The 24574-nt window shown below is 52.5% G+C and overlaps 2 protein-coding genes across 3 annotated transcripts; one reads left to right on the top strand and one right to left on the bottom strand.

Moving 5' to 3' along the window:
• Positions 1-10388, bottom strand: LOC113956191 (cis-aconitate decarboxylase-like). The gene is made up of 6 exons (XM_027662454.1): positions 7107-10388; positions 6112-6166; positions 3250-3437; positions 2503-2592; positions 2049-2254; positions 1-1423 (listed from the first exon to the last, which is right to left on the bottom strand). Exons 1-6 carry the CDS (start codon positions 7137-7139, stop codon positions 505-507), a joined length of 1491 nt encoding a protein of 496 aa, XP_027518255.1. The 5' UTR covers positions 7140-10388; the 3' UTR covers positions 1-504.
• On the top strand, positions 7076-20023 carry LOC113956190. 2 transcript variants are annotated; one of them, XM_027662451.1, is made up of 11 exons: positions 7076-7163; positions 10431-10802; positions 11217-12671; positions 13479-13571; positions 14143-14247; positions 14837-14946; positions 15806-16000; positions 17538-17700; positions 18537-18702; positions 18850-18944; positions 19566-20023. In XM_027662451.1, exons 2-11 carry the CDS (start codon positions 10655-10657, stop codon positions 19649-19651), a joined length of 2616 nt encoding a protein of 871 aa, XP_027518252.1. In that variant the 5' UTR covers positions 7076-7163; positions 10431-10654; the 3' UTR covers positions 19652-20023. The 2 variants fall into 2 exon arrangements, with proteins under 2 accessions (XP_027518252.1, XP_027518253.1); XM_027662452.1 differs by lacking the exons at positions 7076-7163; positions 13479-13571 and having other exon boundaries at positions 10399-10802.
• Positions 20024-24574: the final 4551 nt, after the last annotated feature.

Below are 24574 nucleotides of genomic sequence, written 5' to 3'. Positions count from 1 at the left end.
GGCTGTTTACAGTAAGGGATGGATTTTCCATCTGGCCACCAGGACTAACTAAGTGTGATCCCAAAAGTGCCCAGAAGAGCACTAAGAAAAGCACACGTTCCGCAGCTGAACTTCCTCCTCTTCCCAGACTCAGTGGTTGGGCGTTGTGCCCAGAAAAACCTTGGAATCCAGCTTTAAAAAGCACACAGACATGGCTCCTTCTGGGGAAGCAGCTTCCCAGTGACACCCCAAGATTCTCAGGGATTTCCATGGGATTATTTTTTATATTTGTGGTGGCCTTTCAGCTGCTCAGAGAGCATCAACCACGAGCTGAAATGTACTCCTTGTACCGAGGGTTGACACAGTCACACCTCCTGCCCCGGGGGCTCCTTTGGGAGTGAAGTGTCTACTTGAAGGGGTGGGAACGTTCCTGGCACTGGAAATCAATAGTAAAGCACCAATGAAGAAAGGAAATCAGAGTTTCACCGGGACAAACCCCTCCTGAAACCCCCCTGTGCTGTTCCCTCACAGGCTGCAGGCCAGCTGGGAGCTGTCTGACAGGTTCTCCAGGTTGTCCACCGTAGTGATGATGGCTTCTATTTTCTCGTCTGGGAGCACGTGGGAGGCGTTGGATCGAAACTTCTTCAGGAGTGACTCCTTGCTCAGGGGCTTCCTCCAGTGCCCGTAGAAAGTGTCGCACTTGCCCGTGAGGACGTCCCCGCTGTGCAGGAGCAGTGCCACCTCCCCGTACATCTTGTCGAAGTTGGCCACGTTATCCTCGGGGTGCTCCACCACCACTTTGTCCAGCAGCTCCCTCAGCTCCTGCCGGTGGATGCTGCTCTCGGTGAAGGAGCCGAGCCCGACCTCGCCGTCCAGCAGGGCAGCACAGGCGTTGAACTGGAAGGAGTGCCTGGCCTGGTGCTCGGAGCTGGGGAAGGGCCGGTTGATGTACTTGGACACCGGGATCTTCAGCACGATGGTGCGGATCAGGGCGGGAGAGAAGGACCCCGCGTAGTGGACGAAGAGGTTCCTCACAGACAGGGCAGCATCCACCACCCAGTGCATCCCCAGGTGGGCTGGGAACCGCTTGAAGGCAATATCCTGCTTCTCCAGGAGGAACTCGTGGTGGTCACCGGGCGCGGGCAGCGGCTTGGGGTGATAGACCCCGTAGAAGGCGCTGAACCCGGAGCAGCCGGGGATGTCGTCCAGGATGAAGGGGTTGGCCTCCATGCCCCGGGCTGCCAGCAGGGCCGCCTCGAAGCCCAGGCGGGTGGCGTTGCCGATGTGCAGTGGCTTGGCCTGGGTGGCGGCGTTGGCCATGGGGGCCCCCGCCAGGGACGCGGCGATGCCCAGGGCGTGGCAGCACTGGGCCCTGCTGAGGGACAGCAGCTTGGCCGTGGCCGCCGCGCTGCCCATGGTCCCCACCACCGAGGGAGGGTGGAACCTGGAGGGGAGATGGTAGGAATGAGCATCCAGGCCTCTGTGAGGCTGGAGCTGAACGGTCAGCCAGCGGAAATCCCTCATGGCTCCGATGCAGGTGAGAGTCACCTGACTCAGAATTTATCTGTCCGAAAACGAAGCATCTTTCTGGAAACTCCAACAGCGTCTCCAATAAACAATTTTGCATTTTCCCTAGGAGTAGGTGACATGGCCTGTGTCACTACACCAAACTTTCTACCCCTCCAGGCAAATCTGGCCTCATCCAACTTGTCTAAGGGGAACAGTTCCTGGTCAGTGCCGTGCCTTGGACCACACCAGGGCAGTGCTGGTGAAGGGCAGTTGGCACAGGGGCTGTGCCCACTGTTAATCTGTCTGCATGGCTGTGAGCTCTTGCCCTGGTTGGTTGAGATGATGGCACTGCAGGCCCAGTGAGAGTCCTCTTGGTAGTTATTTTTGAGGCAAGGTCACTGGAAGTCACCAAATAAACACCTGGCACTTCATTGCCTCTGGCGTTTGGCTCTGGGTAGGGCTTTACCCTTATCCTGGGCTAACACTGACTTAAACCAGACTTAACCTAACATTTTGAAACCCAGCCTCACCATCTACTCAGTGAAGAACAGACAGTTTACCTTTTTGGAATGTCGTGAGCCTCAGTGGAGAAATGCATGAGCCTTCCTTGCACTTCCAGGCCCACGTTAAACGCCAGCAGGAAATCCATGCCTGTGGGTTTGGTGCCGGGAGGGAGCATCTGGGAAGCTGCCAGCAGGGCTGGCAGAACAGCCCCTGAGGGGTGGGTAGCAGGGTGCCAGGTGTCATCAAAATCCATGGAGTGTGTCTGCCACAGAAATGGAGATAAGGCCGTGCTGGTGGGACGTGCTGGGGGTTGAGGGAACAAGGGTTCCTCGCTGATGTTGCTGAGTTACAACATCCCCCCACTGTCCCCAGGGGGGCTGTGTGGCCCCTCTAAAAGCAGGAGATTGCAGAGGAGTCCCTCCCAGTGACCCCCCTGCTGCCTGCAATGCTCACTAACACCTCTGAAGGCACCACACAGGATGGGTCCTCCTGGTAGAGCTCCGATCTTACCGCGACTCCGTTGGTGAAGGCGGCCAGTGTCGGGGACAGCTTCACACCTGGCTTGCCATAGACAGAGCTCACGGCAACTGGAGAGTACAGCTCCTGTGGGAGGGAGGGGAACCCCGGGGAGGACCTTGTCAGAGACTCATTAAGGTTGGAAAAGATGTTTGAGGTCACCAAGTCCAACCATCAACCAGCGCCACCGCCATGTTCACCGCTAAACCATGTCCTTGAGTGCTGCATCCATGTGTTTTTTGAACACTCCAGGGATGGGGACTCTACCACTGCCCTGGGCAGTCTGTTCCCATGGTTTACAAACTTTTGTGTGAAAAAAGTCTTCACAGAATCACAGGATATGCTGAGCTGGAAGGGACCCACAAGGATCGTACAGTCCAACCCTCAGCCCTGCACAGGACCACCCCCAAGAGTCACCCCCTGTGCCCCAGAGGATCATCCAAACCCTCCTGGAGCTCTGGCAGCCTCAGGGCTGTGCCCACTGCCCTGGGGAGCCTGGGCAGTGCCCAACCATCCTCTGGGGGAAGAACCTTTCCCTGAGATCCAACCTGACCCTGCCCTGACACAGCTCCAGCCATTCCTGGGTGCTGTCCCTGGTCCCCACAGAGGAGAGATCCCCTCCTGCGGCAGCAGGGATGGTGCCAGAACACCCCTCCACCACAAGGCAGAAGCCCTGTGCGGGCCAGGAGGTGACAGTGTGGCTGTGGCAGTGCCAGGGTGGTGCCAGGGGGCCGTTCCTACCCGGCAGTACCGCAGGGCGATGTCAAACACGTGGGTGGTGCTGCCCACGAGCCCGACCCCAATGCTGTCGAGGATCATCCTCTTGCTCCGGTGCCGGACGGTCTTGGACAAGTGGTCGGGTCGGGCGCCGTGGATGAAGGAGGCGAAGCTGCTGGTCACGGTGTCCTCCGGAGCGCTCCTGGCCACCACTGCAGCACCAGAGAGAGGGCAGGGGTGAGCCCACCGTGGGCCCCGTGCCGGCAGATCCGCACCCTCTGCTCCCACTCAACCTGCAGGAGGACAAAGCTGAGGGAGCAGGAACCGCCCGAGCCAGGGGGGCTCGTTTCAGGTGGTCCTGCGAGGAGCAGGGAGTTGGGATTGATGACCCTCACGGGTCCCTTCCCACTTGGGATGTTCTGTGATTCCATGTCTGCTCCAGGCACCTGCTGGAGTGGCTTCCAGCAGGTTCAGCTGAAGCAGTTCCAGAGCTCAGCCCCATCTCCTCACCTTGAGTTTCCAGAAACCACTTTTTTCTGGGAAGATCAATTTAAATCCCATCCTTTTATCTGGAGGAAAGGAAGCCCTGCTGCGTTACCAGTGGTGCCCTGCTGGGAGTGGATCACGTAAAAGCAAAACCTCCTATAGTTTCCATCATTTTTGGCAAGCAGGACTAGACCCAAAGTCTGGATTTATCCAGAAGTTTCGTCCTACAAGGCACTGAAGTGTCTTGGCTCAGCCATTCTCAAGCCCTGTGCACTCCAAAGGATGCTAATGCTCAAAAATGTTAAAATTCTGTTGGAAATATACAGTTTGGGACCACTGGACTTTTACATTTTAGTGACAAATTGCTTTGTTTAGATGAATTTATAATTCATGGAATTGTATTGAATTCTAGAATTAGAATACAGGGTATAATTAATAGAATAATGTTTCAAATGCATAGAATTATAATTGTTATGGCCCATTAAAATTTATAGTATTAATTTGAGAGCGCACATGAGAGTAGAAAAAACATAAAATCCATTATAGGTGACATTTGCACGATGGCAAATCCATATATATACGTATTTATATATGAATGTGGGGGTGCATACCTACATGCACACAGATAAGAGATGATATTAACCTCCAAATTAACTGAACCACATAAAATAAGCCAGCTGAGTGAAGTAAAAAAAAAACCCAACCAAACAAAACCATTTTGCTTCAACGTGTGACAACTCATCCAAAAGCAGGTACACATGAGGCTTTGTTTTTTAAACAGAAAACATGGCAATTAATAAAATGACCATTCCCTAATTTCCCATCCCGAAATGTCATGCCCGCTGACTCAGTGTTCCTGCTCGTGTTGGGCTCACCTACAGCCCAGGAGGCTGAAACCACTTGGAAACCCAGCTGGGAATGTCATCACCGGGTGACTCACGGGGAGAAAATGCCCCTCCCTCACGGCGGCTCTGGGAAACGCATTCCTATAGGAATCCGGGACGCTCAGCACTTCGGAAACCTGCTGCCGAGCTGGGGGCCTCTGACAGCACCTCCTGTCCCCCGGGAGCATCCCCCGTGTCCGCCGGGAGCATCTCTTGTCCCCCGGGAGCATCCCCCGTGTCCCCAGGCGGCGGCACCGCCGCCCTCCGGCGGGAGGGAAGGGTGATGTCAAACGGGCTTGGAAAAGCTGCAGGAAAATCTGCTCCAATCACACAGGCACCCCTAAAAGTTGGGTTTGTTCCTTCCCGTCATCAAATGCTCTTTGTCACTTCAGCAGGCAGCGGTGTTTTTTTAACCCTTCAGCTTGAAGCGTTCCATGACTCCCGGGTTTTTTCTCCCGGTGTGGCAGAACTTCATAAAAGAATTAAAGGCTCTGTCCAAGAGCAAATAAATCTGCGTGGGTTGTTAGGATTTCTCTTGTGCCCAGGTGTTCATTAAGCAACGTTCTTTGCATTTAGTGCATTAATAATGCATTTTAAAATCAGGTAATGGACCTAATAGAGCAAGAACACGTTTTAAAAGAAGTTCATAAACTTGTAATAAATTAGGAATGCATCTGAAAATAAGTTAATAAGCATAACAGACCAAGAACATGTTTTAAACTAAGTTAATAAACTTATGATAGAAAAAGAACACATTTAAAAATAAGTTAATAAATCTGTAATAAGTTAGGAACACATTTTAAAATGAGTTAATAAACTTATGATAGAAGAAGAACACATTATGAGTTAATAAATATAATAGCCCATGTTCTAAAATAAGTTAATAAACTTAATGATAGAACAAGAACACAGCTTAAAAAAGTTAATAAAGGTAATAGACCAAGAAAATGTTTTCAAAAAAAGTTAATAATTTTATGATAGAACAAAAACACAATTTAAAACTTACAGTAGATTCTAAATAAATTAATAGACAAACTTATTAATAGAAAAAATAGACCAAGGGGCTACACAGGCAAGTTCTGGTTAATTTGTCCAAAGCTGGGCAGTGCTGGAGACACAGGGAGTGATCCATGAATCCCTCCAAGCAATGCCCACAGCAGGATCAGGTGCAGTAAAGAAGCAAGGACAGAGGAATTAAGGATCTGAGCAACCCCATGGCAGCCACGCTTTCAATCTCTTCCTTTTGAGGTCAAAGAGGAAGAATTTGAAAAGCCTGGTTCTAAATCAGTTAAAATTTCTGGTTTAACACGGGATTCCCAATTATTCGCTGCTTTTCTCCTTGTCCTTTAGCCCTGAGGGCACAAACCCACCCCAGGACCCCCCAGACATGCTTCGCTTTCCAAGGATTTGGGTGGTTTATCTCAGCCCGGCGCTTCCTTTTAAAGCAATGCCACGATTATTTCGGGATGCCCCTTAAAAAAGGACGGGGAATTCCTTTCTGCAGAGGGATACAAACCGTGGGCAGCAGTTTTGTGAACGTGCCGGGAGCTTGCCAGGAGCTTCTGGGATTTCTGGAGGAAAGACACAGACAGAGAGTTTGTCACCGGAGTTTTCCCGGAGCAGTTTTCCTGGTGGTGCCTCTAACGCGGCACCGTGAGACACTCACAGATCAAAGGAGCACATAAAACCAACTACACACTTAAAGCAGGCACAAAATATTTTCCAAAGCTGAGTCCAGCAGGGATGCCAAGAACATCCAGGGAAATAAAGCTGCACCGTGGAAGGGGCGGCAGAGCCTTTCCAGACCTGCCGCGAGATCTCGCAGCTCCGAGGAAAACCCACACGGCACATCCCAACAACAACAACCCCACAGGGCACCACATGGGGCACGTCTGGGACACGTGGAAGGAGCAGGCAACAGGTCAGTGAGGTGACTGTGAAAACCATCTGGATTTGTTCATTTTGGGGCAGGTTCCTGTTTAACGCCACGAGAATTTTTGACCGGTTGAGGAACGGCCCGGGAAGAGATGTTTCCTCCTCGGAGTGAAAAAGGAAAGAGGTGGGGAGGGTTTGGTGGGTGGAAGGGTTACCTGTAGGGTGGAGTAGACCATGCTGGTGGCTGCTTTTCCCAGTGCTGGGTGCCCAGCTCGGCGCTGCTGCGGGCGAGGGATGCAGAGGTGTGTGGCTGGAAGGTGCTTGGTGTCAGGGTTTTTATAGGGCTTCCCAAAGGCAATTTTCTTTTTGTTTTTTTGCAACTGAACTTCAAGCGTGATGACATCAGCCCCTGGGGACACAGAGGGTGGGGGGAAGAGGTGAGGAGGGGTGGTTTGTCTCTGCTGAACAGAAGGGAACCCCCCCTCCCACCGGGTATCGGGAAAGAAAAAAAGCTTTAAGACAATAACTGATGAAGTTCAAGGAAACTCCTGTCTCCAAAATGCTGCAGGTGCCAAGGGGTGAAGCAACTGGCTCTAGGCTCCTCCTCCTGAGGAGGACTATAAAACTGGGACTTACCAGGAAATGAGAGGGACAAGAGCATCCTCCCATTGAGCAGAAGTGTCACCAGAGCAGGTAATCCCAGCAGCGAGGCATTGGTGGTTTGTTTGATGCTTTTCTTGAATCCATTCAGCGTTTGGTCCTTTGGCTGAGCCTTTCGTAGCTCTCCTTCTTCTGAAGCTCCTGCTCTGCCACTGAACTGGGAGTGCAGGTGTGAACTCTGGAGCTTCCAGGGGATGCTGGGGGCCTTCGCTCCCAAACGAATGGTTGGATTTTGGGGCTCTTTGCTTTGTCCAAGACTGAAACCTGGGGGTGTTTGACATGCTGCATATTATTTGGGGCAGAATAACAGCCTGCTGTCATACACCTTGTATTTAAAACTGCATTTTCTACTAACTACCATGCAGACCTTTACGTGTAGCAATGTGTCTCCAGCAAATTGGTGCTGTTTGGCACCAGAGGAGGGTTTTTTAATGGATTTTTTAATCCAGCTGTGTGGTGTTGTCGTGCACTGATCATCTTGCTGTTTGTTTATCCAAAGTGAATTGCTTTTCTGTTCTCTCTCCATGTTTATTTGGAGAGAGGCAGCGTTTCCTCGGAGCTGCATAAACATTTCTTATCACTAATAAGGTGGGATGGAAAACTAAGGGCAAAATGCCACTGGGTGTCTGAGAAGTTAATGGGCTGGTGGTTGTTTATGTGTCCCACAGCACGTGGAGCTTTGCTCCAGCCTCCAAAGGAGGGAATGTCCATACACCAGAATATTCCCATTAATACTGGCCGGGTTGAAGCACCAGCAGCAGCTGGATGTTGGTGCCAAGAGGATGCAAAGCCTGGTCTAACAGAGATGGAAATGGGGTGCAGAGGAGGGTGAGCTGTTCCAGAGGGGGTGAAGGGCAGCTGTCTGTGAGGAAGGTGGTGAGTGAAGGAAGTGGCATCCAGAAGCTGCCCCACGTGGGCACAGCTCAGAGGTCACGAGCCTGGACAGGGGCAGGACCTCACATGCCACTTCTGCCACTCCCAGGGTGAAGAGTGTCAGGGGCAGGCAGGGGAAGGAGAAAAGGTGGAGGAGGCTGGTTGAGTGAGGGGTGGCTTTGGCTGTGCCCTCACTGCAGGAGGGGTTTTGTGCCAGGGAATGATCACCCCGAGCTGACCCATCTCTTTGGTACAAGCAGCTCTCTGGCAGCTCCTCAGGTCTCCAGGTGCCTCCTCACCATGGGAAGGTCTCCATCCTCATGATTTGCTGCACTGTGGCTATGCTGGCTGATGCTCTGCGTGTGCAGAGAGCTGCCAACCCCTCCTGGAGGGAGGGATTCCCGTTTGCTGCTCTGCCCCTTGTGTCCCCTCACCTTATCGTGCCACATTCTCAGTTCTCTGCGGTGCAAGGGGACAAACAGGTCCTTACAAAGTGCCAGAGGCAGCAGCTGCACAGAAGGGACAGTGCCAGAGCCAGGAGTGGTGTTATCCTTGGGACAAGGGCATATTTGAGCAGGAAACCCCTCTGGGGGTTCCCATGCAGACCCTCTTTCTCCAGCCTCGCTGCAGCCCACGACATTCCAGTGCTGCTGCTCTTGGGACAACTGGAGGGCTTTGATTCTTTGGTGTGTCCTCATGTTGGATGAAATAGAGGCAGGGACAATGCACAGTTGCTGGAATGGCCTTAGGACAGGGGCCAGAGGCTGTGTTGGCATTGTGGGGGGGTGGGTGTGCAGCTGTTTCCAACCCCAAAACCCTCTCCTCCCAAGGGAACTTCCTTCATCCTCCTCCTTTTCCATATCTTGGATTGAACCCTCTCACATCTTTTACAGCTCTGTAGCATGTTCTGGTATTTCTCTTTCCCCCTTCTCTGGTGTCCTAGGAAGGCTGGCACTGGAAGCAGAGGGAAACATCCCTGTTGTGTCTCTACATCCTTCACATATCCCAGGTGTCTGTCACAGGCTCTAAATCCCCCAGCACAGCCAGTTACACAGAAACCACCAACAAAATGAGTCTTGGCAAACTGAAAACCACTTCTGGGAGCCAAGGAGTCACCTGGCCAGCCCATCTGCCTCCAAAAACCCACCTCATCCTCCTCCAGGGATCGACTCCACACAATGGGCTTGTTGCACCGTGCCCAGAAAGGCACTGCCTGAGCTCCTTCAGAGCAAAACATCTGGAGGAACTTAAGATTGTGGCCCTTCTCCAAGACTAACCTTTGAAATCAGACCACTTAGTTATATAGGAATGTCATTGAAAGTAATAATACTAATAAAAAAGTTCTGGACTCCACAGGCCCAGCTCTGCCTGAGAGCCCCTCGTTCCTCGGGGCCTCCTTCAAGTCAGTAGCACAGAGAGATGTTTGATGTTGAGAGAGAGCGTTCCCCCCTCAGAGCTGGGATTTGGTGCGTCACTCTTTCTGAGCCAAAAAATTCCAACCTTCAGCACAAACAAATAATTGAATAATTAATTGTCCCCCCGGGTTCACTTGGAAGTTTTTACCCCTTCCCACGTTTGGTGGGAGTTTATGTTGCCGAGCCAGTTTGGAGTCAACTTATCCTTCATCTGCTCTCTTTGGGAAAATTGCAACCTTTAGGATAAATGGAGAGAGGAAAACATGGGGTTTTTAGTAGAACAAGAGAGTCCTGAGAGTTGCAAAATGTGTATTTGTGCCGAGGAAAACTGTGTGTTCCTGGGATTTAGGTTCATTATTATTCACATCACTATTTCTTTTTTGGGTGGTGCTCCTTCCCTCCTCCCCGTATCAATAGTGGTGCTTTCCTCCCTTTCCAAAAGGCTCTTTGGAATGGCTGAGAACAGAATACATCACTGTCTCCCTTTCCAGCTCTTTTAGGTCATCAAATGTTCTAAAAATATCCAAATAACAAGAACATCGCTGTTTTATTTTCATCTTTGTTTCCCAACAAAAAACCTCCAGAGAGAAAACTTCAGCTCCTGGTACCCAGGAGTGCAGAGGAACGGGAATGTGGGGGCTGCCTGCAAACAGGCGAGTTCATGGTAGAAATATGAAGGGTTTGAAAATAGACTATTTAGTCACTGGGATTTCAAGAAAGGGATGGAGCTGGAAAATTCCATCTGGAAGGGAGACTGTGTATGTGAGTGTCGTGCCTGTTTGTCTGTAACAGTGGATAAGAAATGTCCTGGAACGGCTCAAAAATACCTTGTGGCTTTCGCCTGAATGTTTGTCCATCAGCATTGGGTTATTCATTCCTCCCCATCTCCAGCAGCCTGGACAAGAGGGGACAGGAACCATCCCCACCACCTGCAGCGCTTTGGGGCACCTAAACATGTTTTTGCCAGAACTCCTTGTAGCCTAAATGGCCTGTGTGTGTTTTTTCTGGATAGGACTCCGGAAAGCAGGCACCTAAAGTGGTGCTTTGAATCGAGCCTTTGTCTGGAGCGAGGAGCGGGGAGGCACCATGGAAACACCTGAGGCTGTCACCAGTTGCTCCCTCCTTGGGGCAGGGTCACGGCTCTGAAGGCTGGCTGGGAGCCCGAGCAGTGCCGGTCTAGACGCCGACGGGGTTGTGGGGGCGACGGCAGACGCTCTTGTTTTGTCTGGAAGGGCCATGGCGGGGTTTGCTGCCGTCTTCTACAGCGAGCCGGCCGTGCTGGGGCTCCTGGGCAACGTGGTCAGTGCCTTCCTGCTCTGCCTGCAGAACTTCACCGTGGCTCAGAGCGGCCTCAGGCCGCGGGGGGCAGAGGACATCCTGGCAGGTAGGTGGTGCTGCTCAGCTGCTTGGAGGTGAACGCCCAAGCTGGTGACACCAGGCAGGATGGACTCTTGGAGAGCCATCCCTGTGGGATGATGGTCACTGTCACTGGGGATATGTGGGCTGTCTGTGTGCCCCTAGGGGTGGCTGCTCCTCCTTCCTCAGCCCAGAGTCTGGTCCAAACCTTCCATGTGCCATTCCCTACCACTTTCCTACACCCAAACTGCTCCTGGGCCTGCTCCCCACACCGAGCGTGCCAAGAGGCTCAGCGCCCACACAGAAATCTGACATAAAGGCGGGAAGAGAGGGGAAGGCAGAGGCCACAGGGCTGCTCACAGGAAGGCTGTGGGACCTGCTTCCTGCAGCTCAAGCCCTTTTGTGGCTTGCCTCACACCTGACCACTTCACATGTCCCTCAGGTGTCCACCTCGTCCTGATCGGAGGCTTCGTCCAGCTCCTGGCAGGATTCCTCGCCTTCCGCAAGTACGACCACCTTGGGGGCGCGGCCTTCCTCACCTTCTCCGCCCTGTGGAGCAGCTACGGGGCCACACGGATCGTGTCGGCCGCCTACCCCTCCCTGCAGAACACCACCCTGCCCGTGGGGAACGGCAGCCACCTCCTGCCCTTCGGCGCGGCCCAGCTCTCCGCCAGCCAGAGCGCGGTGGCCGGGCTGGTGGCCTACATCTCCATCTCCTTCGTCCTCTGCTTCTGCTCGGCCACCGTCAACTATGTCATGCCCTTCATATTCGGGGCCATCGCCCTCGCCCTGGTGTTCGAGGCGGTCGCCCTGTTCTGCCAGTGGGCCCTGGTGGTGTCGGGGGCCATCGAGCTGGTCATTGTCACCTGTGGGTTGTACGGGGCGGTGGCTCTGCTCCTCAAGGGCATCACGCAGCGCTATGTCCTTCCAGGCTTCGGGCACCCCCTCTTCAATGTCCTGCTCTTGGGGTCGGCACAGAAAAGCTCCTCCAAGGCCATCGGGGAGGAAAAGAAAAAGAACACAAAGTATGCCGAGCCGATGGCCCTGGGCAACATCTGCGACACGGTGTCGCCCTTTATCTTCGCCTTTTACTTCTTTGGCTACATGAAGACCTTCTGTGTTGGGGCGGTGTGGATCTCCATCATCTCCAGCTGCCAGCTGCTCTCCAGCTTCTACAGCTACCTCCGAGGTGATGCCTACCACACAACCAAGTTTGGTGTACACAGCCTCTACTGGCTGGTGATGTCTTGGGAAGAGTTCATCCTCACCACCTTCCTTGGGCTGCCCTGGGCTCAGGACAGCAGGCTGGGAATGTTTGGAGGGTGGTTCTTCCTGGCCACTGCCTGCACGCTCTTCCTGATGTCCACCCACAAAGACACCCTGGAGATGCTGCAAAACGCCTCCTTTGTCATCCTCACCACGGCCTTCATCCATCAGATCCCTCTGCCCGGCGCTCAGCCCCTCCTGGGCACCGCCTGCAGCCTCTGCACGGCCCTGTCCCTGTACGCCACCTTCGCCAGCCTCATCAACTCCATCGGGGAGAAGGCCCTGATCCCGGTGGGCGCCCAGGCCGTGTCCAGCTCGGCTCTCCAAACCACGCTGGTGGCCCTCAAAGCCCTCCTCACGAGCACCAAGGAGCTCCCCGGCGGCACCGGCGCTGCTGTGCCCGACGCCTTGTTCTATGTCTGCAACGGCCTGGCCGCGGCCTCTGCCATCCAGGGCGGCCTGGGGGACCCCAGCAGGCAGCAGCTCTCCATCCCCTCCGTGCTCATCCCGGGGGCCGTGGGGCAGCTCTACGTGTGCAGGATCCAGGCCTGGGGAGGGAGGAGGTTTGGCTCTGTCCTCCCGTTCTGCTACGCTGCCTTCTGGGCGGCCTGGGCGTGGCTGCGCCTGGCAGGTAACGCGCGGGCCGGGCGCCCGGGTGGCTCAGTCGCTAAAAAAGGGGATGCTTTTAGGGAATTCAGATTGCTTGATTCCAAGTAATTCCTTCTTTCCGGCGGGAGAGCCAGTCACGTCAGGTTCACCAATTTTCCTCCTTGCAAAAGTATAACACCCGAACGTCCCAGCTTGCACTTGCCACAGGCACTCAGTACACACAGCTGCAGGGGGCCAAGGAGTGTCTTCAACTCCAACAGAGGCCAAGATCTCCCTGCTAAAATACTGTGAGGCTGTCTCTGGGCTGTTATCCCACAATAATGCTTCAGGAGATGCTTTTTAGGCAGTGGAAGGCTCCGGGTTCCGGGTTTGTCCTTCGGCAGCCTGGAGAAGTTCATCCCAGTTGGTGACAGCCATGAGAGAAGCTCTCAGAATGCTGAGCCCGGGCTCTGAGAGCCGTGGTTGGCTCCAGGTGGGCAGTGTGTCCATGCAGCCTCCGTGCCAGGCCCTATTAAAATGAGCACCTGTGGGGAGAGTTGAAGCTGTTCCTCCAGAAGTGTGGCAGGAGCTGCTGATGTGTTCAGCCAGACCCTGAGGATTACGAGCTGGAGGTAAAATCATCAGCTATTTTTGGATGGTCACCACCAGTTCTCCAGTTAATACCTCAAATACTTCACGTTGCAGAAGCAGCAGGAGGTTTTCTTTACGAGGCCACCACCCTTTAGTCAGAGCTGGAGTAGTTCCAGCCACAGATCTGTCACCCTTCTGTCATTCTTCTGTTGTGCTCTTCATGGTTTGCTCATAACCAGATGTGCTGGTCCTATTTCAGGCCACCTGCTGAACATTGGTGCAGGGAACACCGAGGGATTCACTGCTGGTTCCATTGCCTTTTTGGTGCTCAATGCTTTTTTAATCATTCTAGGTAAGTCTCAGCACCAATGGGATTGTTTATGGAGGGGTATTTGGGGTCAGGTCATTAGTGCTTCTGTGGTGGGAATGCACAGGTGAGGGAGGCTCAGCTCTTCCTGTCACTCCGATTAGGCAACAGCTGAGATGTTTTGCCCACAGCCAGTAACAGAAGCTGAGCTGGGCTTAGAAGAAACAGTCCCAAGGGAACAGAAGAACATCTCAAAGAAAATAAAAGGTTCAGATAAGGTGAAAGTGTTCGATGGACTGGGCCACTGGCACAAATCCACAGTCACACTTCAGCCCAGCTGGTGTAAATCAGGATCTGCTTGGCTGCCTGAGGAGTGTTTTCCATGTGAGCACAGTGTACTGGCAGACCAAGGGTTTGGCAGTGTGTCCCGTGAAACCTGAGGACTGAACAAACCATGGCCGTGCCTCTGCTCCTCCTCGACCAGGGAAACAAGATCATGGGCTGCTCAGTTGAATCAAACAAGATTCAGTTGATTTAGGAACCCTTCTGCTGTTCCACGTCCATTTTATGGGCCATGCTCTGATGTGGGGCCCTTTGTTTGTGTTTCTTTCCACAGCTTCCTCTTTTAACGTGGTGCTGCTCTGTGTGACCCTTGCAATGGAGCTCTTGAGCATTTGTTTTCTGCTCTTCACATTGGAGAACCTCCCTTTGCCATTTGAAAGTGAGTTTTAGGGGAGCTTGGTCATCAAACCTTCCCACAGAGTGCAGTGAGCAGGTCCTGGGTTGGGGAGAAGTGTGGAAAGCTCAGTGTGGAAAGAAGCAAGAAGAGAGGGTTCCTTTGAAGGCTGGTGTGTGCAGGCAACAGGGACTGAGCCTCTCAGCTCCAGGGCCCTGAGCTTCCAAACAAACCTTTAGGTGTGGCTGATCCTGCTGGATTAGCTCAGCCTCCAGAGGTTCTGTACAGTCCTATTTCCCAGCAGCTGAGGTGTGGGATGGGCTAAATGTGCCACCGGTGTCACTGGCTGCAATTCTGGTGAAGCTATGGCTTTGCTGCAGGTAGAAATTTTATTTTTAATTCCATAAGGTCCTTTAGCAGAAGCTTTTCTACCATTTTATCATCATGAAGTAGAATCACAGCAGCATAAAACCGTTTAGGTTGGAAGAGCCTTCCAAGATCATTGATTCCCACCATTCCCCCAGCACTTCCAAGGCCACCTGTTCCCCAGTGCCACATCCACACAGCTGTGAAATCCCTCCAGGGCTGGTGACTCCATCACCCTTCCTGCCTCTGATTCCATGTTTTTTTCCAGTTGTGGTGTTGAGCATCTTCAGCATCCTCTGCTTCTACGGAGCAACAGCATCGCTGGCAAACTGCATGTTTGGGAAGGACCTCCTGATGATGGGACCTCCTCTGTTCACAGTAAGACATGTTTTGTGTGATGGTGTAGCTTCCCTGCTGGGAAGGGATATTCTGGGGTCTTCAGGTTTCCATGGAATTTCCCTTCCTCTGAATCCCTTAGTGCCACTTGAAATCCCGGTCACAGCATTTCTGTAGGAGCTGGAAATGAGCTCTCTCCCATCAGGAATAGCAGGCATGGAAACTTGGAGAAAGGGCAGGGGTGTTTACAAGACTCCTACCTTGCTCCAAAAGGCCTGTCTCCATGGTCCTGTGGAATTAGCCACCTCCAATCCAAGAATTCCTGGCAGATTGAAGTTTTAAATGTCATAACCTCGAGAGCAGGGGAGTTAAAAGTTCCCCAGACTGGACAGCAGGAGTTTCCCCCTGCATCTATGAACTTCAAACTTCTCCTACCACCTGCTGTGTCTGACCAAGGCAGTCCCCCCTCACTGGGGTGATGGATTTGACAGCTCAGATTCCTGCTGCAGAGGAACATTTTCATAAAATCAGTGTTTCTAACCACGGGAGACTCATGAGAAAGCACTTGAAACTTGATCTTCCTCTGGGTTTAGGGTTCTCTGAGTTTCCTCAGTCATTCTGGAGAGCAGCTGTTTCTCCAGGAAGCAGTCACTGTGCTGGGTGGGGTTCGTCTCCTCCGATTTTAGGAGTTGAATTCAAACGTCCACCCTGAGTTAGTCTCTTGGACTTTATTAACTGCAGTTGTCACCTACTTTGGGTGAAGCATCCCTAGAAGTGCTGCCTGTGCCCTTTGACTACCAAGGGAGCACAATCCACCTGCATTTGGGTGAATCCCACCCCCTGGTTCACATATTTCCTTCTTCCCACTGTAATGTCTTTGTTGCCTCCTGATTCTTCCCAGGCCGGGAGCTCCACGAAGGACACCCAGGACCCCCCACCCTGTGTGTGCCCCCAGTCCCACTGCACGAGTGGCCTGAGGACCATCGCGGAGCTGCTGAACACGGGGGCCGTGTGTGGGGTCCCCACGGACACCGTGTATGCCCTGGCAGCCTCCTGCAAACACCCCCAAGCCATCGAGAAGGTCTACAGGATCAAGGTGTGAACACAGGGCTGGTTACCTGGATCTATGCCCTACAGATCACAGACTCACAGGATATGATGAGCTGGAAGGGACCCACAAGGATCATCGAGTCCAACCCTCAGCCCTGCACGGGCTCAACCCCAGAGTCCCCCCCTGTGCCCCAGAGGATCATCCAAACCCTCCTGGAGCTCTGGCAGCCTTGGGGCTGTGCCCACTGCCCTGAGGAGCCTGGGCAGTGCCCAACCATCCTCTGGGGGAAGAACCTTTCCCTGAGATCCAACCTGACCCTGCCCTGACACAGCTCCAGCCATTCCCTGGGTGCTGTCCCTGGTCCCCCCAGAGCAGAGCTCAGTCCCTGCGCCTCCTCTGCCCCTCCCCTGGAAGTTGTACCTGCAATGAGATGAGTTCATGCAGAAGCAGAAAGGGGAGCCCCTGGTTTCAAGTTGTCTTAAGACTTAGAACTGACCATGGATAGAGCTCCTGAGCAGCCACACCAGAACATCATGGACCACTTTCTGCACTGAGCAACCTGGGGTACAGCCCCCTCTGCTCTGGGCACAGGGCACTGGGAATCAGGCAGATCCATCCTGCCCTCCTGGGGAGGGCAAAGCTCAGCTCCAAACTGGCACAGCCCCGACACTCACCACAGACAAGTCCAAACCTGTGTTTGTCCTCTCTGTCTCCCGAAGTGCTGAATCAGAATCCCAGGGCTAAACTTCCCCAGACTTTTGGAGACATTCAGTGCTGGAACTGTCCACAAAGTTTGCACCTTCAACACAACTTTTGCAGCCTGGGCCCGTCTGTGCTCCATGAGGCAATTTCCTGGCTAGCCTGGAGGAATAAGCACAACAGACGATCTCAGCTGGCACCGAGGGCCAACAGCGGCAACAAAGGCAGTCTTTTCTGGGCTGCTCTGGTGCCAGTGTTAACCTTCCCTGCAGATGAGATAATATAAACAGAATGTAAATACATGCCCAGCTCCTTAGTCATTTGGCCCCACTGGAGCTGATGTCAGTTGAGGACTGAAATGACACCGCTTTGTGAGCTTGTTTTACTTCCCCTCCATCTCACTGTTCGTTTTACAGCAAATTTGCTTCAGAGGTGGCACTGGAGATGCTGGGTCCCTCCGTGCATTATCCCATTATGAATTGGTAGGTTTGACCTTGATTTGCACCAGCATAAGCTTGGAAAAACTCAGGTCCCTGGTGTATAAGGTCTTAAAAATGCTGATAATGAGCAGAGCGTTGCTGTCCCTGCAATGGATATGCCTAAAGCGGGGGATTTGGATGCATCCTGCTGAGATCCCAAGGGCAGGCTGCTGTTCTCTCTCTTCTTCAACTTGCACATGCAGATCTGAGCTGTGGCATCAGTCACAGAGCCTGGTCCCCTCCTCTGCTCAACATTTTGTGCAGAGACAGCATCTTGCTTGCCCGGAGCTCCTGGTCCCTGGGCAGCCCACAAACCAGGATCCCAGCGGGCTTCGAGGTTGTCAAGGCAAACTTTGTCTCTTCATCTACTTTTCCCCTTCCTCTCTCCCTGTTTTTTTTTTCAGGACAGGCCTCAGGAGAAGCCCATCTGCATCTTCATTTCAAACCTGGACCAGCTGCGAGCAGCTGCTCCCCCCATCAGCCCCTTGCTCTGGGAATTCATGGAAAATGTTTACCCTGGTGGCGTCGGCTGCATTATCCAGAAAGGAGAGTGGCTGAAGAAGTTGGGTGAGATGGACAGGACAGTCCTTTTCTCCCTCTTTCGTGTTTTCAACACAGCAGGTCTGCAATACACACACTCTTTTGGATGAGATGGGGGGGGATTCTGTTCATTTTGTCCTAAGGAATCGCCTCTGGAGCTCTCAGATGCTTTGGTAGATGTTTAGTAGAGGGTGTTAATCAGCTGGAATGACTCATTAACAGTGACAGCCAGCATGATGAGTTCTTCAGCTAGGAGCAAGGGAGGCTCCTCAGCCTAGGAGGGTCACCTCCTCCAAGCCCCTTGCTGTTAGGAATGATCAAACCCTGGATGGAGCATCAATGAGCTGAGAGGGCTCCTCCCTGCTCATTGCCTCTTCCTTCCCACCACATGGACAAAGGCAAGCACTGTGAGCAGTGGGATGATTCACCTCAGCCCTGGCTTCTGGGAATCAATGGAAATAGTGTGGGATGAGGAAGCTGTAGGAATTATGCGTGTTAAGGGGCAGGGGTACATGGCAGAGGGTGGGCAGTGCTCACAAGAACTAAACTTTGTGACATAGGTAGATCCCATGTCCATAAAAACAGCTGTGCCGTCTCCAGGGGTGAATCATTTCCTTTTCATCCAGTCAGACCCCAAATCTTACTGTCCCAAATCCAATTTTACTGTCCCAAACTCAGTTTTTATCCAGTTAGACCCAAAATCTTACCACTGTCACAGATTTGTGCTCCAGAGTGAAGCACACATCAAGAGACTCACAGCTCGGGGTATGGAGGGAGCGGGGCCACTCACCAAGGAAGTAGGAGGACTTGTCCTGGTGCCACAGTAGCTGTTGTGCCAGCCTTGCCTCTGTCTGTCTTTCAAGGGGTCGGAGCAGGCTACAGCAGGGTGGGAACTCAAGACAGCATTATGATCAGAGTCCCTGACCTGACAGTCCTGGTGCACCTCATCGACATGACGGGGCCCTTGGCCATCACGTCGGCGAACCCCAGCGGGGAGGTGGACAGCACACACCACGACATGGTCATCTCGTGAGTACCCCGGGCACTGGCACCCCTGCCACGTGGGTGCCCGGCGAGTTGGCATGATGGTGGACACCCTGCATGGAGGGGAAGCTCAGCACAGGGTGATGTGAAGTTCTGTGAAGTGTTGTTGCTTTTTTTTTTTTCTCCCTGCAGGCGTCTCGGTCATAAGCTGGAGGGTGTTCTCTGTGATGGAGAATCTGACGAGGTGGTGGCATCCACTGTGGTCAACTGCACAAAGATTGATGAAAGTGAGTGTGAGAACCACCCTTTTGTGCCAGCAATTGCATTCTCCTGGGGTGTTTCCATCCCTTTCGGTATCGATCTGGCAGCACAGTGTGCTCCAAGAGTAACAGCTCTTGAGTGCCTGGACATTTGCAAACATGTTGATGAAGAGAAGCAAACAAAAGATGTCCTTGGAGGACCTCTGTGTTGACAGAGAACAAGGCAGCGAGGAGAAACACAGTTGTGCAAGCAAGATCTGCCTTATAAGAGCACAAGTGATCCAAAGTGGGAGGGTGGATGTCTCTGGAAGGAAGGGTGGGTGTTGCTGGTAGACCACGAGAACGAAGGTGTTCCGGGAGCTCGTCCACAATGACGCAGCAGCACGAGCTGAGGTGTCGTCAGTTGGGTCTGGGTTGACATTTGGGAGGAACTGAGTGGAAAAGCAAACCCTTGAACAAAGAGTGGGCTCACTGCTGGTCAGTGGTTTCACTTTCCGACAAAGTTTCTGGTCCTTTTACACAACTTTATTATTTGGATGTTCTGGGCATTTGGGCGGCTTTGCTGCTCCAAGATAGTCCTTTATCCCCCCACCCCTTTCTTTCACCCTTTGGGGACTATCCTGACTTGTTCATCCTTCCTGTGGGAAGGTGGCATCACCATCGTGCGGGAAGGCTGCATCCCAGCAGGAAAAGTGATGCAGATCTTTGAGAGAGTGAAGAACAGAGTGCTCTGAACCAAAGGAGCCTTCCCCTGAGCCAAGGAACAGCATCTGTCCCATGCCTTGCTGGAGCACACGGCCTTGGGAGAGCCATTCCTTCTCCTACCAAGTTCTTACCTCCTTGGGAACGGCAGCACTTCCCCACCTGCTGCCTCTCCTGGGAGCTTTCTGCGGTGATTTCTTGTTTATCCCCAGTAAGTGCCTCGAACCGCTGGGACACCTGCCCATGGAATGCCAGTAGGAGCAGGAGCGATGCTTTACTGCAGGAATTCCCAGTGTTTCCAAAGTGCAGTGGACTGTGAAGGCCATGGCTGCTTGTCTATCCCCTTCCACAACACTCAGATCTGTGTATTTTAGAGTCCTAAAAATCCACTAAATAAATCCTCTTTTTGGAACGTAAAGAAAGGGCTTTGAGTTTCGTTTGATCTCCACTGAGCTATTCACCCTCCAGAAATGGCAGAGTTCCATGACCAAGCACCGGAGGAAGGAATAAATATTGGACGGTGTAACTCTGACAGAGGGTTTTCAGCAGGTCACTCACCCCTTTCCTTCTCTGGATCTTCACAGCTGTTCCCTGCTTGGCCCAGGTGAGTCCCCAGCCGATCTTGGGGCACTCAACTCCTTCCAACATGCAAAGGAACATCCATGGCCGAGCTGGGAGCTGCAGAGGGTTCAGAGAACCGTGGAATGGCTTGGGTTAGAAGGGATCTTAAAGACCACCCAGTTCCATCCCTTGCCAAGGGCAGGGACACTTTGCCCAGGGGTTGAGTGCTGCTGCCCCAGGAGAGGGGGCTGGCCCAGGACATGCTGTCCCCATGCAGGTCCCCAGGCACGTGGACCTGTGTTATGGGCTGTGGAGGGGCAGCAGTTTTCTGCCAAGAGCAAAGAATAGAACTTTCCTCTCCCCCAAAGCAAACAAGGCCCAGGGGGAGTGAGGGAACTTCACTCAATAAAGACAAACCTCAACAAAGGAAACAATGAGTTATGGCCCAAAAGGCTTCAAAACACTGGGAGGTGCGTGACAGATTTGAGGTTTTCTGTAATGTTTTTCCCTGTACTGGAGGCAGTGTCCAAGTGGAAGATCTCTGCCAGTTCCCTACCGTTGTTTCTTCTCCTCCCTCCTGCTCTGGGCAGGGAGATTGTTCCCTTGGCACAGCCATAGTCCCACCTCACCAGACAAACCCCTTCCCTTCTCTCCCTCTTTTGCATTGTTTTGGAGCATCTTGCTCACGGAGCTCTCCCTCAAGCCACATCCCCCCTGCTCTCCCAGCACTGCTGTGGGGCCTGAGCAGCCAAACTGGGAGCCTTGGGGTTGGATTCCTCCCACGCTTCACTGCTGACATGTAAACACCAACTGCAGTCCTGACCGTGCTCCGCTTGCTTTGGCTCTGCCCTTGTTGTCCATCTGCTCCTCCTGTTTGGTTTGCACTCCCGAGCCACCAGAAATAGCAGCTCTTACTCTGCCTCCAGGTGACGGGTGTTGTTTCCTTCAAGCAGCTCCCCAGACTCCCAGTTAAAAAGCCCTGGCAGGTCGAACACGGGCTCCCCTTCCCCCTGCAGCCTCCTGACCCTGCAAACCCACCGTTCCCTCTGCTCAGGGCTCCGGGCAGGAGCTGTTCTCTCCCCTGGGGCACAGCTGGGCATTCCCAGCCTCCTGTGGTTTCCCAGCCCGTGCCAGCATCTGGAAGTGGAATTTAGTCAGGCTCTCCTCCCTGCACATACCTTAGGACAGCTAAACAACCTGGGCTAGTGGAAGGTGTCCCTGCCCATGGCAGGGGTTGGAAGGAGATGAGCTTTAAGGTCCCTTCCAACCCAAACCAGTCTGTGATCCCATGATCCTCAATAAATGGATCCAAGTGCCAGCTGAGCTCCACCACCCTCCAGCAGAGGCTTAACTTTAAGCCTGTGGCGACGCCCCACAACATGGGACTTCTCTCATGTTTTAATACTTTAATACTTGAAAAACCACTTGACCTTTCCAGGCAGGTGAGGTTTGTTAATATTGGCTATCAACTGCTGGAACAGCAAAAAAAAAAACCCAGCAAAACAAAAAAGTCCCTTCTTGACTCATTCCCTTTGTGATATGGGTCTGTGTTAGATCATCTCTGTGGCAAGGGATGTTTCAGCTCAAGGGAAGGAAGATCACCCAGTTCTCACCCCCTGCCATGGGAAGGGACACCTTACACTTAGACCCAGTTCCTTGTGTCTTGCACACACAGTTGGGCATTTCTGACCAACTCCACTGGAGGTTATGGAACAAAAACTTGCTTGTCAAGAGGAGCATTGTGGTAAAATCTCAGCTAAATGGCAAAAAAATTAATGTCATTGTGAAATACTGTCATTTGCAGCATTTAAACAGAAAGGCTTTTTCCTGATAGCAATGTCATGGAGATACCCCACCCCTGGAAGTGTCCAAGGCCAGGTTGGACAGGGCATGGAGCAACCTGGGCTAGTGGGAGGTGTCCCTGCCCATGGCAAGGGGTGGAAAGAGATGGGCTTTGAGGTCCCTTCAACCCAAATTGTTGTGGGATTCTTTCATCAGGTTGTCGATTCTGCCACTTTGGCCAAATATATGATGGGGTTGATGACTGGGCTCTGAACAGTTCCCATGATAAATCAACCCAGAAAATGGCTTAGATACCAACCCCATGCACTCAGCACAGGAAGGTTGGGAGCTGGAGCAACCTCTCCATGGTCGCATTCCCACAATTCTTCCCAGGGACTCAAACAGGTCTCGACAAGCTCTGCCAGAGTTTCTGCAGGGTTAGAGGGAAACAAACACACCTTAGATCAACACCAGGAGCCTTCAATTCCTTTATTGAATCTCTCCAAACACAGGGGCCTTTCATTGGGGTCATTGCTAATGTTTGACACCTCTCGCTGTGTTTTCCGTGACGTTACCTGTTGGTGGAGGCTCATTTCCAAGTGGGAAGCAGCAATGAGCAACCAGAGCCAGGGGTAAAGGATGTAAACCTTACCCCATTCGTCCCTAAATCTCTCCTGTGGATGGTTTTATCAAATTTTTTCCCTTCTCATGCTTGTGCTTTCTCCAAAGGGAACTGAGCTCCAGTGAAATCGTTTGCAGGGATGGGGCAGAGATGAGCACCCACCTGTGTGTGCAGTCAGATGGGAGAGGGCAAGAAGTGCAGAAACAGGGATGGGAGAGGAGGTTTTAGGCAATGGGACATTATTTTATAAAATGCTCTAGTAACAGTCCTTATTTTATTAAAAGAAACAGGGGTGCAAAATGTTGTTGAGGAACTGAATGTTTGCTCACATCGTCAAGGCACTGATGCCAGTGGTGGGGAAGGACATTCCATCTCTGGTCCTGCAGAGATGCTGGAGCCTGTGAAAGGAATATTGAGGCAGGACCACCCAGCATTCCATGGACTGGCCCACTCTGTGACCCCTGGAAGGTCACAGCACACGTTCAGCCACCACCAGGCCTCCAGTGCCTCTGAGGTGGCTCCTTTCTCAGGAAAGCAAGATTTGGTCGCTTTAACTTCCCAGAGAACTGAATTTCCATCCCTGTCTCAGCACAGAAAACCAACTTGTCCTCTTGCCTGGACTCTCAGCTGGCAGCTTTCACCAGTCGTGGTTTGGTCTAAAAATAAGAACCAGTCACTGCCACGCCAGGACAGCAGGTCCCAGGAGCTGGTGACTCCCTTCCCGGAGCTGCCCCATGGCAGGGTTGTGCTGTCTGGTTTCAGTTCTGCTCTGCTCATACCTGTCTCCTTCCTTCTTCTCGGTTTGTTTTTTTTTTCTTTTTTTTTTTTCATGGATTGATCAAATAATTTTATTTGTCAGATAATTTTAGGAGTCAAGACAAGGATCTTCCCGGAGGCAGAGGGGTCATCACTCCGTATATCCAGCTGCCCGTCTTCAGTGGTCACAGAATCCCAGAATGATTTGGGTTGGAGGGACCTTAAAGTCCATCCAGTTCCATGCCCTGCCATGGGCAGGGACACCTTCCACTGGCCCAGGCTGCTCAGTTATGGACCCCCCAAAGCTGCTTTGTTCCCTGTTAGAAGATCAGCTATGAAGAGACATGGACAAGGCCTTCACCTTCCCTCGACTTGCATCTTGTTGTGTCTTTGGAGAGCTAGAGATGGAAATGAGGGGGAGAACATAACATTAAATATGTCTGTGGAAACCCCATCCCAGCTGTTTCAGTGTCCAAGGAGCCTGTTTCCTGTGTCCCAGCAGTTGTGGAATCATGGACTCACAGAGGCTGGAAAAGACATGGAAGATCTTCAAGTCCAACAGTCATTGCTGCCTTCTGGACTTGATTTCTTCTTCACTCCCAAAACAACACCAAGCTTCCATGTCTTCTCCTTCCTTATCTTTATTTCTCCACCTCTTTGGCCATTTCTACTTCCCACAAGAGACTTGAATTTCCAAGTAGGACTTGGTTTGTTTTGCAAGTGAAGAGGGAAGGGTCTGGAGCAATTGTAGGGGTGGGAAGGAGCAGGATAAGGATCTGTGGTACCCCTTGGGTCATGTAGGATCTGATAACCCAGTGTGGGACAACAGGGTCCTTGGGAAGGCTACAGGGGAATTTTGAGGAGATGAGAGTGACTCTACTCAGGGGTAGAGTTGATGTTGCTGGTCCTCACCCACCCTCCAGGTTCTGAGGAAGTGTCCTGAAAGGAAACCTGGGCACATCCTGCTCCTTTAGGGACTTGTCCCTGACTACACAAGGTCCTGGTGGAACCCACAGCAGTGAGAATAATTATGAGCATGCACATGAATTCAGCAGCTCACAGAGCAGTGGTTTGGTGTGAACCAGCACGGGGGGAGGTCAAAGGAAGAAGGATGTTGTAGGACCTCCAGGAATCTGTGCTGTGTCACAGAATGGGTTTAGAGCTGGGTATTTACTGGAGCTCAGCAATGAACCCCTCAGGAAAGGCCCACATTCCTCCTGCTGGGTGGGCAACA

Source organism: Corapipo altera, unplaced genomic scaffold, assembly GCF_003945725.1.
Source record: "Corapipo altera isolate COAL_440 unplaced genomic scaffold, ASM394572v1 326, whole genome shotgun sequence".
Classification (NCBI taxonomy): domain Eukaryota; kingdom Metazoa; phylum Chordata; class Aves; order Passeriformes; family Pipridae; genus Corapipo; species Corapipo altera.
This window is presented reverse-complemented; position numbering and strand designations above follow the sequence as displayed.

Coding starts and splice junctions, on each gene's coding strand:
- LOC113956191 (XM_027662454.1), bottom strand. CDS start 7,139: ATGGGAGGATGCTCTTGTCCCTCTCATTTCCTG. Junction 6,167..7,106: donor CTTGTCCCTCTCATTTCCTG/GTAAGTCCCAGT, acceptor TCTTTCCTCCAG/AAATCCCAGAAGCTCCTGGC. Junction 3,438..6,111: donor TCACAAAACTGCTGCCCACG/GTTTGTATCCCT, acceptor CTGGTGCTGCAG/TGGTGGCCAGGAGCGCTCCG.
- LOC113956190 (XM_027662451.1), top strand. CDS start 10,655: ATGGCGGGGTTTGCTGCCGTCTTCTACAGCGAGCCGGCCGTGCTGGGG. Junction 16,001..17,537: donor AGAAGGTCTACAGGATCAAG/GTGTGAACACAG, acceptor TTTTTTTTTCAG/GACAGGCCTCAGGAGAAGCC. Junction 17,701..18,536: donor AGAGTGGCTGAAGAAGTTGG/GTGAGATGGACA, acceptor CTGTCTTTCAAG/GGGTCGGAGCAGGCTACAGC.